General features: G+C 52.0%; 5 protein-coding genes across 5 annotated transcripts; 3 read left to right on the top strand and 2 right to left on the bottom strand.

The window, feature by feature from the left end:
- Nucleotides 1-1,974: 1,974 nt before the first annotated feature.
- On the top strand, nucleotides 1,975-3,502 carry M406DRAFT_350904 (uncharacterized protein; the record flags this gene model as incomplete). Its single annotated transcript, XM_040922581.1, has 2 exons — nucleotides 1,975-2,363; nucleotides 2,468-3,502. The coding sequence occupies 2 exons, from the start codon at nucleotides 1,975-1,977 to the stop codon at nucleotides 3,333-3,335; spliced, it is 1,257 nt and encodes a 418-aa protein (XP_040779054.1). The 3' UTR covers nucleotides 3,336-3,502.
- A 30-nt stretch (nucleotides 3,503-3,532) lies between these two features.
- On the bottom strand, nucleotides 3,533-5,546 carry M406DRAFT_329132 (uncharacterized protein; the record flags this gene model as incomplete). Its single annotated transcript, XM_040920398.1, has 3 exons — nucleotides 3,533-4,459; nucleotides 4,531-5,412; nucleotides 5,496-5,546. 3 exons carry the CDS (start codon nucleotides 5,544-5,546, stop codon nucleotides 3,533-3,535), a joined length of 1,860 nt encoding a protein of 619 aa, XP_040779053.1.
- A 971-nt stretch (nucleotides 5,547-6,517) lies between these two features.
- M406DRAFT_253510 (MFS general substrate transporter) lies at nucleotides 6,518-8,664 on the bottom strand (the record flags this gene model as incomplete). The annotated part of the gene is made up of 6 exons (XM_040916906.1): nucleotides 6,518-6,921; nucleotides 7,051-7,273; nucleotides 7,360-7,862; nucleotides 7,947-8,073; nucleotides 8,143-8,430; nucleotides 8,482-8,664. 6 exons carry the CDS (start codon nucleotides 8,662-8,664, stop codon nucleotides 6,518-6,520), a joined length of 1,728 nt encoding a protein of 575 aa, XP_040779052.1.
- A 659-nt stretch (nucleotides 8,665-9,323) lies between these two features.
- Nucleotides 9,324-13,058, top strand: M406DRAFT_289423 (uncharacterized protein). Its single transcript, XM_040918852.1, has 6 exons — nucleotides 9,324-9,838; nucleotides 10,354-10,422; nucleotides 10,514-11,174; nucleotides 11,408-11,586; nucleotides 11,720-12,003; nucleotides 12,087-13,058. Exons 1-6 carry the CDS (start codon nucleotides 9,690-9,692, stop codon nucleotides 12,935-12,937), a joined length of 2,193 nt encoding a protein of 730 aa, XP_040779051.1. The 5' UTR covers nucleotides 9,324-9,689; the 3' UTR covers nucleotides 12,938-13,058.
- Nucleotides 13,059-15,996: 2,938 nt separating this feature from the next.
- On the top strand, nucleotides 15,997-16,431 carry M406DRAFT_224156 (uncharacterized protein; the record flags this gene model as incomplete). The annotated part of the gene is made up of 1 exon (XM_040915678.1): nucleotides 15,997-16,431. A coding segment is annotated over one exon (435 nt), but the record flags the coding sequence as incomplete, so codon positions are not given.
- Nucleotides 16,432-16,638: the final 207 nt, after the last annotated feature.

Below are 16,638 nucleotides of genomic sequence, written 5' to 3'. Positions count from 1 at the left end.
AAGTGCAACGCTCTCACTGCAGAGTGCGATCGCCTGGCCGTCGACCTGGACAGTCACAAGACTCTGGCTGTCAACCAGGAGGTGAACATCCTCAACCTGCGCGACGATATTGCTCGCCGCAGCGACGCACTCGCCAAACTCCAGGAGGTGAACAAGAGCCTCCAGGCTGAACATGAGGAGCTGCAGAAGCTGGCAGATGAGTTTGACGGCCGCCAGACCAAGCACCAGTCCGAGTACAAGGACCTGCGCACCGAAAATGGCGAGCTCAAGGCGGCCAAGAGCGTCCTCGAGGCCAAGAATGCCGGTCTCGAGGCGTGTCTTGTCGAGGCGGCACGCGCTGCTGCAGGTGTCGGGCCAACTGCTGCTGCTGCTGCTACTGCTGGACAGACGCAAAAGGAGGACAAGACCACCACCACTGCCAAAAACAACACAGCTGGACAAACCGCGTCCAAACTAGAAGAAGAAGCAGCCAAGGTTCCGAAACTACTCTCTGAAAAGGCCGCCTTGGAGGCCGAGAAGGCCAGTCTAGAGGTCAAGACAGCTGGTCTTGAGGCAAAAGCAGCTGATCTCGAGGTCAAAGCTGCAGTCCTCGAGGCACAGGTGACTGAACTCCCGACCCTCCGCGCCGACAATGCTAGACTGGTTGAGCAGCTCGCAGCAGCCAACAAGCTCATCGAGGGTCTCACTGCCGCACAGGAAGCTGGGCTCAACTTCTCTAACAACCCTGCCGTTGTCTCGCCGCTGGCGACACCGCTTAGCCCGACGTTCCCTGCTGCGATGCCCAATGGTGGTGCTGCTGAACCCGAGAAGCCGCGCAAGACGCGAAGCAGGGCGCCTTCGATGGTCCGGAGCGTCTCGTCCCGGTCATCGTCCACCAAGAAGACAGGAGTCAAAGATGACATCGCCCTCGTGATGGTCCGCAAGCCTGGAGAATGGGGCAGCGTGCAGGTAATTCGCAAGACGGACCTGCGGGCCCCGAGAAGTCGTTCACAAGGTCCAGACCAGGAGCCACTGTAAAGAGGAGGAGAGGGAGGTGGATAATAATGGTAAAAACAATGAAGCAACTGGTTGACTGATATTTATTTATTGACGAAGATCACGATGGGATGAGATATTATGAGTGTGTTGCAAGCGTGGTTGGCACTGATGTTCCCTATGGGACACTTTGAAGTCATTCGCTTTCTTTTCTTCTTTCCTTATCTTCTTATCTCTGTTTCTTGGTCCGTTTGCAATCATATCTAGACTTGCATGGCATGGCAGCATGGGTTCATGTTACTCACATGTAGACAGACAAGCGCATCGCAAGATCAACACGTACTTATTTCACAAAGCAATGCATCATCATTCACAGTATCCTGTCTCTCACTGACCTGTCCATCTTCTTCTCAGGACTCCCGTCTTACTGACATTGTACAAACACGCACCCATGCTAGGAAGGTCATGATGCCCTGGATATGCTATCACATTCAGAGTCGGCGGGGTCACCCCAATTGAGGACGTACCCGCTGAATGCTCGTCGACCCGAAACTTTAAAATGCCCTCGGCTCGTATTTGATACTGAAATTTCTTTGCCCTGCTCCATAGGTTTCGAAATACAAATCTGCTGACAGGATTGCGTGTTTGTATAAGAAGCTTGTCATCTCACTGCAAAGTTCCCTTCGCTCCAGAACTCTTTCTGTTCATGAAATCCGCCAATCCCTTTTTGTCATCTGAGGTCAAGCAAACAAAAACGGTCAAGGGCTTACTTTCAGGCCTAGTAGCGTGACCGGGCCGCTGTAGCGGTTCGTTTGCAGCCTCAGTCCTCCTCTCCACCCCCACACAGAGCAAACGCAAACGCCCCATCGGAGAGACTTTAAATCGTTCTTACACCCGTCTTTTCTGCTGTCCCTCTCCCTTGATCTCCTCTTGAATCGTTCTTACGCCCCTCTTTCTGCTGCCTCTCTCCCTTCATCTCCTCACGTTTTACCAGAAAGCATGGCTTCCGTTTCTTTTAACTTCAAGACCATCGCCACCCTCCTCATTCTTGGAGGGTGCAGTGCCTTTGGTGCATATGCTACCATCGGAACGGGACTTAGGACGGGTCTATTTGCAGCCCTGCGCAAGGGTGCCGGTCCGAAAGTCGCCGCAGAGAGCAAACGCTACCTGGCCGGTCCCGAGCCCTACAAGACGACCTTTACTGGTCTTCCATTTATCGACAATCAGCTCTGCACCCTGGTTGGGTTCTTCACTGTCCTGCTAGATGGCCCCAAGACACTGGACGTCTCTTTAGTCTCGTGGTATTTATTTACACAGTTACTGGCCGGCTGGATCCTCGTCTCGCTCGAGGGTCTTCGCCAGGGCAACCAAGGTCGTATCGTCAGCCGGTAAGCCTTCTTTTGTCTCTCTTCTCTCTCTCTCTCTTCTCGATCATGACACCATCTTACAGTTCATGTACTGACTGCCACTCTTCTTCTGCTTTCTTCTGCAGGACGGGCACACTTGGCTTCATCTTCCAGATCATCACGTTCACAGTTGCAGTTCCCATCTGGCTCATCATCCACGTCCTCACTTCCCCCCTCAGCCAGTCGACCCCATCAGCAAATGCCTTGGCTATCGACGTGCAGGATCTCTACATCCTGCCCAAGGTCGTCTTTAGCGCCTTCGTCCTTCCCGGCTTCTTGATGTTTCTACCTTCCCCGGACTATGTTTCAGCAACCGCCCACTACAACTGGCAGGCTGTCTGGCAGGTGTTCCCCGTCGCCCAGAGCATTTACCACTGGTTCTATAAGCGGACCACGGCGCTCATCGACTTCAAATCATCCAAAGCCCCCGAGCAGCTTAACGAAATCTACCGCTTCGTGCTTATCTTGTCTTTCGTCCCCCAGACGGCCCTCCTCGTTCTAGCGGCCACACCGGCGCATCTTGTCCCGCACGCAGTCGAGTCCTTCATTCCGGGCATCACCCAGGGCATCGTCAGTCAGATTGACATCACAAAGGCCTTCATTCCTGACTTGCCATGGGACTTGCCCATAGTCCACGGGGCTGAGGGGGTGGACGCCGTCTCTGTCAGTGTGTTGGTGAAGCAGGTCAAGATGTTCCTTCAGTGGGATATCTACTGCGGCGGGCTGGCCCTCCTTACCTGGTCTGCCTTTGTATATTCAGCAGCTCTGCCGGGGAAGGCCTTCCTGTCGACCACACTGCCAAAGGCTCTGTGGGCCACGGTGTTTGGCGGTCCCGTCGGTGCTGCTACCCTGCTCCTCTGGGACAGGGACACGGCTGTGAGGGAGCGTTCGACCGTTGCCAAGCCTGTGGTAACCGTCAAAGGTGGCGAGAAGAAGAAGAAGGTTGCTCTCTAAATTTTGCGTGTAGTAAGGTGCTGGGCTGTCTGCCCCTCTGGCACCTCCTTTGCTCATGGTGAGGCATGTTGACACTATATCTGGTCACATCGTCGGCGAACTACACCTGTATACGTATGAAGAAAATCTCCACTAGCTCTTTAATCCAGTGCACACTATCGAACTACACTCGAGGTTATGTGATCCTGAAGCAGTGCTTAGATCAGGCTCTCGTCACCCAGTAGACTTTTCATGCCTGTGTACTCTCTGACTCTTTCAAAAATAGCCGCAGCCGCATGTCTCTGCTGGTCTGTACTGATGTCCTGAAGCAAGTCACCCTTGAAGATCTTGATAGGCCACAGAAGAAAGTAGGCTCCAATGGCTCTACACCTCGGCGCCAGCGACTGCGATCGTCTAACATGACCCGTGTGGTCTATATCGCCCATCATTTGAGGCACAGTGGCTAAGACCTTGGTGACCAAGCTGCGAATGATGGCCACGCTTTCTGCCTCGAGGGGTATCAGGAGCGACGCTACGCACGTGGACTCCTCATCGTCTCCGGTACTCAGCATCGCAGCCCGGTGCAGACAGGCAAGAAGCTGCTTGTGCATCAGGACGCGAGCTGTGTGGTGGTAGTCCCACTCGTACGCCGTCCAGATGTCAGGGTGGATATGAATTGTGTCGGGAAACGTCGACAACACGGCCTCGTCGCCCGCGAGATCGGACGTCTTGAGAACGGCGTAGGACCACTCGGGCCCCTGTCTCCATGCTACGGCCTCGCGGTCGAGACTCTGCATCTCCCTGACGAGGTTCAGCAGCTCTGTTGCTCCTCGCTGCTCCTGGTCCAGGTTCTGAAGGGCTGCTCTCAGGGCCCGCCCCTTGGCACACAAGCTGGATATCCGACTCGCATCCCTTTCTAGTCTGACGAAGGGCATCTGGTCGTTCAGGTGCTCGAACAGCTCGTCTATCACTGGGACGGGCGGAAGATTGAAGGCTAACGCCTGTTTCTGCAGCCGATGATGTGCGAGGCGGAACAGACTCCATCCGCGAGCGTCGTAGAACTGATCGTGCCCCCTCTTGCGAAGGATCTGCGCCATGCCCTGGGCATGACAGCCTTTGGACACGTTACCAGGGAGGAAGAGGGTCTGTAGAATGGTGTCAGAAAATAGTAACATGATAGAAATCGCGTCGACTTTGATAGTGAAGAAATACTCACTTCGAATATGTCCAGTATTACTACTGTCATCAAATCATAGTCATCCGGAATCTTCCCTTGTTTGCCCAGGCTCTCAGCGAGGGCCGAGAGGGCCTGACCATAAGTCTCTAGGGCCCTCCTGACCAGTTCAGCCTCAATCTCACTGCTGGCATCGTTGTTGGTGTCTTCTGGTATCTGTTGTTGTGGCGAAGCTTGGGATGCGGCATCAGCCAACGCGGCAGCCTGCACAGCCCACCGCAAGGCAAATCTGCCGCGAACGTTCACCTCCTCGAATGTACACGGCAAGAATTCAAGAAAGCCTTGTGAAGCACGCTGGGCTCGGGTTTCGGCGCCGTGTTCCGTAGGTTTGACCTCGGGAAGTGCATCCACAGCATGGAAGTCGTAAGGCAAGAGGGTATACTTGGCGAAGAACTTCTGGACCGCATCGTCGTCCGACCTTGATAGCGGTTGTGCCCGAGGAGGCTTTACTGACGGCTTGAGCCATGTAAAATCCTGGACATATCGACGGGGCTGAGAGGGTGAACCTATCGATAGCTGAGATAGGGCGTCGGGAGGAACATATGTGGCTGAAGTGCTGGATGTCGGTACATTGCTTTCAACTACTCGGCCAGAATCGACTGATGCGCTTCTCTGCCGCTGTCGGCCCGTGGCAGAGCTTGATGTGGCCGTGCTAAATGCGTAAAAGGCCGGCACCTCTTCGGTATTCACATCACTAACTGCGCTGGATTGTACTGCTCTGGACCGTTGAATTCCTCCGGTGGAAAGGTTCCCAACAATCTTATGCGTCTCATGGCGAAAGATAAGATCAGACTCGTCTCTGTAGCCGACGCAGAGCTCATCACGTGCTATACATCGCTGACAGGAAGGCCGACCCTCGTCACACTAGGATTATGGGTCAGTCACGATCAGCGCTTGGCCGCGATGATGAGGTCGATCATTTGGCAGGGAGTTACGGCTTTTCTCACCCTGACTTTGCGCTGGCGGCAGCGCAGACATCCACGACTTAGACGAGGCATGGTCTTCGTGCGCTTGCCGGTTCAGTCGATCTCGGTATGATTCGACGCACTTGGTGTGGTGTAAGAGTGAAGAAGAAGAAAAGGTCTCCTGGACGTCTAATGTCATGAATCTCACATAAGAACACCAGAAACGTACGCATGCAAGTTTCCTTGTATTCTGCATCCGACATTGAATCGCTGAACTTCCTTCGACGTCGCCCCCACTACAAGGGTCTGTCTTAGGGGCAGACACCCTCGATAATATGCTTAGAGTTAGGCAACAATAATCCGGGGGAGATCAGTGCACGCTAAGTGTTTCTAATTTAGAAACACAAGACTCAATTATCTTGGGTTGTACCATAGTAGCTTTGGTGACAGGGTGATGAGCTACAAACATGAAATGGTCATACAAATTAAGTGCTTTTGTATTGTTCCTCATTTTTTCTTGGTGTTATTCGCTAGGTGCCAAATTTGCCTATCTATCAGAGCCGTTTCCAGGGCCATGTATGCCATGCTAACCGTACTTAGAGGGCCCTTACAGAGGGAGCTTGCCGCTGAAGGAATGGCCCGGAGCGTCTGGGAGTGTTTCCCACCTTGCATCCATAAGCGGACGCAGGGGAGGTTTACGTAACGGCGGCTGGGTCAACGTTTGAACTATGAAGTTGTTTTCAATGCGTTTTCGAACTGTAAATCGTTCGACACGTTTCTTGCGGTCACGAGAACTATACAGAATTTTACCTAGGCATTCATTAGATGCAATCCAGAGTCTCACTTTGATCGGCCTAGAAAGGTCGTCGTGAATATGCAGATTTTGGCAAGGCAAGGATGGGATCGGTGACCGTGTAGAAGCCTTTGCGGGTATTAGTATTGCTTCTAGTGTGATCTATACATCCAACCTAGAATATAGAAAGGAACTTAGAAAGAAAGAGGAAAAATCACTTTCAAGTATCGATCGACATCGATCCCAAAGAACATGACGGGTAGTCAGTGGCCTACTCTGTCTCTAGCCTCCGTCCCATTTCACTCACAGGTCTACCATCGTTCTCTGGCAAAACTTCTTCCAACTTGATTTCGGCGTCAGTCACAGGAGCTTTTTCGCTTTTCACGCTCTTCCATTCAACCGTGAGTGCCCCAAAAGAACCCAGACAACACATGACAAGGCAGATGGTCCACACCTGGGTCAGGGCCAGGTTGTAGGACACAAGAATGCCATGCACGGTAGCGCTATCATAAATCGCACTCATCGCCTTGGCCAGGCCACTGGCACCATGCCCAATCACCACATTGGGATCCACATCTGGTACAATCCTGCGCAGCTCGAGGACGAGATTGTCTTCGAAGACATTCTGTGAGGCGGAGAGCAGGACGGTGCCCGCTATCGTCTGGGCGAACATCACTGTTACGCGTCTGGTTAGGCAATTTCTGTGCAACTCATAGCGGACAAAAGAAAATGGATTTTTGAAAGCCGCATTTTGCTGTCTCGCTTTCGTGAAACCAATTGTTCGTGGCCACATAATGAACGTACTGCACGATGTTCCCAGCGAAATATCGGGTCCCTTCATCACAGTCTGAGGGACCATGATGGATTGTTGCCCTCCGAGACCAAAGCCAAAGCCGATGATGACGAGTGTCCCGGCCCAATAAGCCGTGCTGGTGTCGATTGAGAATCGATGTAAAAGGCCGTAGCCGACAGGACAGATAATGCAGCAGGCTATCATCTGAGGTACATAGTATCCGATTTTGGACGTCTATTTAAAGTGCAGAGGTTAGCCTAGCTTGCTCCTAGAAAATCAGGTCGAGCGCCTGAAAGTTTAGGTGATGGTCTTCTTCATACCAGAACGCCGCTGCAAAGGGCCACAACTGACATGGTGGCCGTGGCAGCGAGGAAATAAATGCCAGTCGAATACGCCGACTGTTGCTTGACGGACTGAAACCAGATCGAACCGTAGTAAGTGAAGCAGGTCAGTGCTCCAAACACGCAGAACATGTACCATGTCGCGGCCCCCATGGACCTGTTCTTCAGGATGCGCAACGGTAGGGTCGCCTTGTCACCCTGCCTGACCTGGACGTACATCCATATCGTTATGCACACCCCAAAGAGGCACAGCAACAGGATAGATCGCCAGTCACTCCAGGCATACGTGCTACCGCCCCATTGCAGAGCCAAGAGCAAACATACGAGTCCTGGTAGGAGAAAGGCTGTCCCGAGGAAATCGAATTTGGCAAGGAACTCGCTCCAGGTTATATCGCGTGGTGTTTTGGATGGCAGGTTGATAAGGAAGAATACCACAATGACTGTCGGCACACCAAGGATAGGGTTGATCCAGAAACACCACCCTATATATTTTCGTTGAATCAATATCAGGTTTGAGATGACAGACCTAGTGGAAGTCGTCTTCTTGGGGTTTCTTCTTGACTTACTCCACGATGCTTTATCAGTCAACACGCCACCCAGAGTCGGTGCTACACAGGAGGCTATGCCCATTGACGCGCCAATGGCTCCAGTGTACTTTGGCCTCTTCTCTAACGGTGCTGAATGTGCGAGAATCTGAACATACCCAACTACTTTAGTTTTTCGCGTGAAGCAATGTCGATTGTTATATTTCTCATCACCTACAATCAGGGCCCCAGTAGCCACCCCAGACGAACCTAGCCCGGCTATGGCACGGCCAGCGATGAATGCTGGCGAGTTTGGAGCAGAGGCGCAGACAATGGAACCGATTTCGAAAATGCTCAACGTCAAGAGGAAGATGACCTTGATGCTGAACTCGGCATAGAGCTTTCCAATCATCAGTTGGAAACAGCATGCTGTAAGAAGGTATACCGAGCCGTACCAGCCGACATCGTCCAGGGAATTGAACGCCGTGGTGATCTTAGGGATTGCGGTGGAGATGATCGTCTTATCCTATGCAGGAAATCAGCTATGAATCATGAAACAGGGCACAGATATCCTTACCAACGCGGTACAGAGAACAGAGAGAGCCAAACCAACAAGTATAGACCACAGTTTCCATCCTTTTGGATACTCTGGCTCAGATGTTGAGTCACGTCTCCCAGCTTCTAATTTAGGGTTGTCTTCCAAGTTCTTTGACCCTTTGTCAGAGTTGTGATCCTCGTTTGGTGGCGTGATAGATGCCATGCCCAGTAATTAGTGTCTGGTCGATTATTGATGCTCGTGGCACCGCCTTTTGGTGTTGTAATTATAAGTACTCGAGACGAGATGGAATGCAATATTTTGGCTGCCCTATGGCCATAACTTTGCATGAGAAAAAGATTCTATAAATACAGGAAATCGACATCAGGCTTCCTGAACGACATGAATAAGACTCTTCAGGGCAATATAATCATGTTTTGTGGTCTGTTGGCGAGATTGCCGGCTGCCGGAACGACCGATGTCCCGGTGACCGACGAATGAGTTTCTACATAGTAAAAGGGCCCACAGCGAAAACGCTCAAAGGCAGCAGGATTCAAAAGGATCCTCTGGACCCGGATATTAAAATAGATCCCGAGCCGGGCCCCCATCTCCTGAGCAGACCACATCCATTGGATCGCCCGGCGGGCCGAGCCAGTAGCGAAAGCAAAGGCCGCAAGCAAGCAAACGCCCATTGGAGTGAGCATGCATGGCTAGGTTCTTCCGAGGTGAGGTGATCGCTGGCGAACCCTGAAGCCCCATAGAAACTTCCCCTTCGACCCCCGAGCGTCAAACGTGTGGTGCCTCGTCGGTGTATGCTTCTCCCTTCTCCGGCCTCTACCACAAGGTTCTTTCTTTCTCTTTGTCTCCCCATCCCTCCCTCGTGCCCGTGCTCGACTTCTTCTTGCTTCTGCATAGTTGCTATTTTTCTCACGCGCGCGGACCCGCAGGAGGATCCATCACACCGCGTTCCTCGGCGCAGCCGGAAACAGAGTCCAAGCCACAGCCCTCGCAAGCCCCCCGGCCGATGTAGCAACAAACACACTTCAACCCGACCAGGCGCCTCTCTCACACAGCAACACCTGGACAGACCGCTCTCGCCAGCTAGGTGGTAGCACCACCACCACCACCACCACCACCACTACTACTACTACTACCACCACCACCACCATCAAGGAACCACGGAAAGGAAGGGCAGACTACGATAGCTGTTCTAAGTACGGCTAAGAGACACGAAAAGCGCCCAAAAAGAGATGATGCCACACTCCACGCCGGCCTCGGGCGACCATTCTCGCTCCACGCCCGAGGTCCAGAAATACCGGCCAAGGGCTTGTCAGTCTTGCGCGCGGTCCAAGATGCGCTGCGTATGGCCATCTGAGCCGGGTGCCACGCCATGCCAACGGTCAGTCGATTTCTGTTGTTCTTTCTCGTTAGAATCTATTTCTCTCTTTCACACACACGCACACACACACACACACAGCACGGTGTGCAGTCTGCTCGCTCCCTCGCTTCAACTATTTGTCTGTTGCTGCCCAACAACATGTCGGATCATTCCCTAAAACCCGAGGCGGATTGATTCGGGCGGCGCAGTCCAGTCAGTTCCTTTACTATTAATTACGTGTACCTATCACACTCAAACAAGGCGTTCTGGGCCGTAGCCGACACAAACGCTGCTGCAACCAAGCCCACGCACCCTGAACAGCCTAGCCCTACAACATTGGTCAGACCCCTGATCGTCGGGGCTCGGATAGTCCAGTACCGACTCTCAGAGTCTTTAGTTGGTTGGGTTCTGCAGTATGACTGGCCGTCGTCCAGCACTATGTGATTTCTTGTCCAGCCCCAGCACAACTGGAATTTATTCATCAGATCTCGAGTGGAGGTTGGCTAGAGAAAGTGGAAATGCTAACTATTCCGTAGATGCACCAAGATCAAGGCGCCATGTACTCTCCCAGAGATCAATCCACGAAGGAGGCGAGGGCCATCTACGTGAGTTTCTCATCTGCTCTTGTCACATTTCGCAAACATTGTATTTTGGCATTCGGTTACCCTCACGAAAGCTGAACAACAATCTATGCAGCCGTGTTGGTCAGCTGGAGGAAAAGATCGATGGCATCATGTCATTGCTCAATGCAAGCCAGCAGATCCAGCAGAACAGTCCCAGTCCGGGTGACCACAGTCCTCCCAGTAGTAGTGGACCGACTGCTCTAGGTCCAGAGCAGCAGCAGCAGCAACAACAACAACAACAACATCGCAACAGTATTCATCAGCTGCTGAATCAGGCTACTGACGATTACAACACATCATCTCCTCACAGAGGAGTGGGGGACGAACTCGATCCCTCCTTGACGCCCTCGTCATCCAGTCATCTTCACGTCAACGCCCGTCTTATCCCTCCAGCGGGTCTGGTCCGTCCAGCCTCCATCTCCACTGGGCCAGATCGGAGCACCGGAGTGAACACCCCCAATCAGTTCATGGATCGAGATGCACGGCAGGCACCAGCGGGTGAGTACGTCGAGATTGTTAAGGGTCTCCGCCTGTCTTACTTCGAGGCCGAGCGCTCTCTGAACCTATACCGTACCGTCTACTGCCCATACTTTCCATTCGTGCCTATCCCGGTTGTCTTAACCTCGCGTGAGCTGTACGACCAATGCCCATTCCTGTTCCGAACGATTATGGCCATCACCACGCCACACCCTGCAGATGTACAGGCAGAGTATCGAGTCTGGTTTCGGGAGTACGTGGCCCACCACGTCGTGGTCAACAACGAGAGGCGACTGGAAATCCTGCAGGCGATCCTGATACATATTGCTTGGTAAGTTTCCCTCCTTCCTATTCCTCCTCCTCGTTCCTCTGTTATCCGGTACATGACTATGTGTACTGGCTTAAACCTCGGAGAGTGTCGGCTGATGGTGCAAATAAAAGGGGTGATTTCTACTTCATGCTCGACTCGCAGGGGACGAATCTCATGCAGCTGGCCATGTCTCTCGTGATCGATCTCGGGCTCAACCGATGGCCGATGGATTTTGGCAAGGCCAACTTCATGATGCTGAAAGATGCTATCGTTTCTACGGGGATCAAAGGCCCCTGGAAGAAGAAGCACACCGTGGAAGAGATGAGAGCTGCTCTGGGGACATTTTATGTAATGTCACTGTAAGCAAACCACACAAATACTCTCTCTCTCTCTCTCTCTCTCTCTCTCTCTCACACACACACACGCACACATAAATACGAGTTTCCCGCCGCAACTAAAGAGAACACTCAACTTATAAAACCTCTAATATAGATGCGCATCACTATTCCGACGGCATCACCCCATGTCGTACAGCTCCTACCTGCAAAAATGCTGCGAGGTGATTGCAGAAGCCCAGGAATATGAAACGGACAAGTTCCTCGTGGCCCTGATCAAGATTCACCAGCTTCTCAACCGTGCAGCCGACATCATCCCATACAACGACGGCGAATTGACTTCCCAGATTCCGTACACACCGTCTCATATGGCGCTTACAGCGATTCAGAAAGAGTTGGAGACGGTCATACGCCAGCAGCCAGCCGAAGTAGAGATGAATGGTAAACTCCCTCCTTTTATGCCTTCAGTTTATTGACATGAGTCTTTGCTGACGAGGTGGATGCATTTAATTGATTACATTCAGCTCTCCTGTGGACACACTACCACACCACCCTCTGTCGCCTCTACGAGCCCGTCATCTACGTGCGCTCGACTTCTGTCGGCGGCTACGACCCGTCTGACAGCACCTCGCGGACGGCGGCACTATGGCAGTGCCTCACCTCGGCACGGGACTTCTTCACGGCCTACCTGAGCATCCCACCACAAAACTTGCCCTGCATGCCCTTCCGCAACGCACACCTCTCCTTCTGTCTCGTAACCGCGGTCAGGCTGCTGTTTCTAGGCGACGAGAGCATAGGTGGGGGCGTCGTCGACCACGGCTGGGACGCGGCCCTGGCCAGGCAAGCGATCGACTTTGAGGGGATCTGCACCAGGATGAGCCAGCTCTTCGAGAACGCAGACACCATCTCCAACGGCCTGGGCAGGCGCACTATGTTAATCCACTCCGACAGGAGCCTGCTGAGCATGTACAGGGACAAGGTCCGCTGGATGCGCGACTGGTATGTCGCGCGCGTACGGCCAAATCAGCAGCAGGAGCAGCAGCGCGGCGGTGGTGGTTCCGCCGCCGCCGCTGGTCCCGGAATGTACCCCACCACCAATAGGCTCAACGGGGGAGCAGCAGGTGGCGACAGTATAGCAAAGGAGCCAGGAGCAGATAGCTTGGGGTCCGGTGGCGCAGCCAGCACGATAGCCGGTGGAAACAGCAGCAGCAGCAACAATAGCAACATCCCACTCCATGGCCAGGCGATGGATGTCGACTATTCTGTTACTGGTGGTGGTGGCACGTTCTCTGGTGACCTGGACGATAATTTCTGGCAGGTCATGTTTGACTGGAACTGGGGTGCGCCGGTGGATCTGATGCAAGTTCCAGGTTGAGCGAGTTCCGGGACGTCACGAGGCTGGTTCGACTCCTGCCTGTCAGTTGTCAGCATTTGGGGGCTGATGGGTGGGACGGCAGATCATGGGTGTGTGGCGCCGTTCGCGGATTATTTTCCGAGGCCACGGAACCAGAGAACAAATGAAAAAAAAAAAAAAAAAAAATTAGAATTAAAAAGAAAAGAAGCCGGGAAAATGACAGACCAATGGCAAGCATGCTTTTACGAGATGATAAATAACCAATATGCTATGTCTATTCCTTTATCAAAATTACAAATGCAGTCAATAGAAACTCCGTTGGCCTCGTGTAGGCATTCTTTAAGCCTTTGTTTCAGACTGACTTCCAGGAGGAGTCATCAGCAGCAATGCGAGGTTCTGAGATGATCATGTAAGTAAGAGCATGGTTGCCACATGGAGTCACAGTCTCAAAACACGAGGTACTGTCTTGTCTCGTAATTCAATTGCGTCAAGCTTTCTTCGTACTCTTGTCCAAAGGCTTGCTCCTGAGATGTTTGAGGCAAAAGGATTACATTGTCATAGATTCTGTCGTAATCCTACAAATTCTCGGAGAAGACGTTTGGATCAAGTTATTACAGACCCGAAAATAATTGGTCTACTTAAGTGCTGCTTTGTACTGACTCGGTCGAGCCGTCGATTAATTGTTCCGGGCCTCTTTGGTCCTACATCAGTCTCACATGTGAGGCATTTACAAGTTGCATGTGCAGTTCGGAGACGAGCTGATGTGATGGGGAGCTTTGTGTATCTATGAATCAATACATGTGAGAGTTGTATCTTGGACTTTTGAGTTATTTGTCAAAATACTCAAGTATTTTGATGATGGCTTATGTATACACTTTTGGAACTTTGATATTCACACCTCATACACACCAAGTTTAATTATAAATTGTGGTAGCCTCGTGTTGTCATCATCGTTTTGTCTTCTTATCTTCCTAATTGGACATATTGTATGAGTTTACATACAGCAACCGCAATCTTCAACACCACCTTCTAAGTGTAACCTTGTCTCCTAATCAAATCACGTCTGCTTATCTTGGCCGCCTCTCAAGCCCTCGTGTCTTCATTTGACTTGTCGAGAGTGTGCAATTCTGACAAAATATCAGTGAAAGTATCAGAATCCTGATCATGGATGCCTAAAAAGGAAAATGCAGATCGTTATGTGGAGTTGCTGAAGGCCGATTCAAGGATAGACAGAAAACAACGGTCATGCCGTGCACTTAGATTGGCTCGTACATTAGGCATCCCATCAATTTTCCGACTTTGTATAGCAACTACATGTCGCTGTTGTGCGATGCTCTGTGAACGATTCATGACACCAGCTGATGCTTCTCACGACTTCAAGATGGGGGCGAGAGACCACAAGCCTGGGGCATCTCGCATCTCACTTACGTACGAGAGGCTCTCGTGATGAGATCTCGGTTATCGCCTTCCCTAAAGACCCCTCTTGTTGCGACAGCTCGGACTCAAATAAAATGGCGGCCTTGTGATTCTGGGTCCCGGCTGAGCTGAACGTGGGCGGCGGTTGGGCACAGCCAAGATAGGAAATTCTGCAGCCTATACCAGGCGTCAATTACGTAGTTTCCTAGTAGAGAGCTAGACGGATGTCTAGATTGAGCCATGATCGGGTGACAAATTTCCAGAGGGACGATGGCTGAGCTCTGACATGCAGGCCCAGCTCGTTTTATGGCTGCATGCCGCGTGGGGCGAGTAGGATGTTCATACGGATTTCTTGGTAGAGACGAAGAGCGTAAGATCTTTAACGATAAGACCGGCGTTAAAAATGTTAAAGTGGTAAGAGAAAAGAAGAAATAAGAACATAACAAACAGGAAGGAATTCACGCTTCGGTTTCTTAGACCGACCAATGACATAAGCAGCATGCTGTGTTGGATCCTGGCAAGGCTTACCGGCGGCGAATATGGAGAGAGATTTGGGTCGGTGTTCAAATCGGTTTATTTGCGAGGGTTTGCGAGGTGTAGGCCGAGAAAAAGGCGAAACAGGGGTGGGTTTAGATGGTGACATGGAGAGACGATGCGACGTCGCCTATCTCTGTTGGGTATAGCATGCGAGAATCCCTGCGCGTGGTCCTCTCATATGCGAATCCTAGCTGGGCTGCTCACTCTCATTTGTATGCCTGTAGCCACCAGTGAGCCTTACTCCCACGTCCCGCTGGATCACGTAGCCTTTCGGGCCCCACGGTTTACAGGGACCCTTTGGCTTTTGTTCGAACGAAGATGTTCCGACGTTTACACTGCAAGAGAGATGTTGTACTTCTGTACTGTATGCGTGCCTACCTTGCGGGATGGCGAGACAAGACGCGCCAGGCATGTCCACGCCTGGAGCCAGCCAAATGACATTGACCGCGCCTCAGCTTATCTCGCAAACAAGGTAATTCGTGGACTTGCAAGGCGGACAGATCATTATGATGACCGTACAGGCTACAGGCTTCGTCGGTCAGAGCTGTGAGTAATTGTGTGAGTGTATGTGTAGGTGAGAGGAAGCATCGTCAACCTTCGCGATGCGAGATGTATAAATAGAGGCCATCGTGCACTTCCCAATGGAGAAGGTTCTGCGAAATATACTTATACCAACGACTCAATTTAGAGAGAGAGTTACAGCTCGGAACTAACACTAGCATCGCCTTTTCGCGCTCGCATTTGAATTTGCACCAACCAGGGCAATTCTTTTTGAGAAGAGACTAACCAAGACAATTATACACACGCACGCACACACACACACATATATATATACCAAGCATCTCCTCCCGCCTTCGAGAATGTCTCAACGACCATCACCATCAGGTTCCAGCCAGGCAGGCAAGAGCAGCTCATCAAGACAAAACACAAACCCTAACTCTCACTCCTCTCAGAGCGACTGGAACCATCTTCTCCGTCACTCTTCTCCTATTGGCATAGTTAAACCAGACATCCTCTTCAACGTCTATAATACTCCTACCACAATGTCCTCCTCCTCCTACCCCCCCTCTCAAGATCCCACCTCCAGCGGGCCTAACATGTCCACACAGGCCACCGTCTCCAGCAACGACCCGCGTCTCGTCCGCACCGCCCACAACGCAGACGGCCTCTCCGTCTTCGTCGCAGACGAAAGGATCCCGCCCTTCCAACCATTCGGGCCGCTAGCCTCTGCCTTCTACAACTTTGACCTCCGGTCCTCGGTTCCCGTCAACAACTCTGACCCTGTCAATGTCAAGGACTATGCAAACACCATCACGCGCTGTCCACAGACTGGTGTCTCTTTCGGTGTCACAGATATCCCGGGGAACAGCTACTCGGTCCCCATGCACCGGACCCTCAGCATCGACTACGCCGTGGTGCTGAGCGGCGAGATCGTCTGGGCACTTGACAGTGGCGAGGAGAAAACCATTCGGGCCGGCGAGTTCATCATTCAGCAGGGAACGAATCACAGGTGGATCAACCGCACAAGTAACCCTTGTCGGATCTTGTTTGTCATGGTTGGAGCTGAGAAGGTGGTATTGCAAGATGGGAGTGTCTTGGAGGAGACTGTGCTTATCAAGAAATAGACATGATGCTCGCGCATCGAAGTGGAAGCGGGTTGCTTATAGAACGGTTTCTTTTTTCTGAGTCAAAGCTGATTGCAAGGCTTCTTTCTCAGTTGGGTCATCGACTTCGCATGCCGTCGGATTATTTGAGGATTGTTTGTTTTG

The sequence above is a fragment of the Cryphonectria parasitica genome (assembly GCF_011745365.1).
Source record: "Cryphonectria parasitica EP155 unplaced genomic scaffold M406scaffold_3, whole genome shotgun sequence".
Classification (NCBI taxonomy): domain Eukaryota; kingdom Fungi; phylum Ascomycota; class Sordariomycetes; order Diaporthales; family Cryphonectriaceae; genus Cryphonectria; species Cryphonectria parasitica.
The sequence above is the reverse complement of the archived record's forward strand: the minus strand, read 5'-3'. Positions and strand labels throughout refer to the sequence as shown.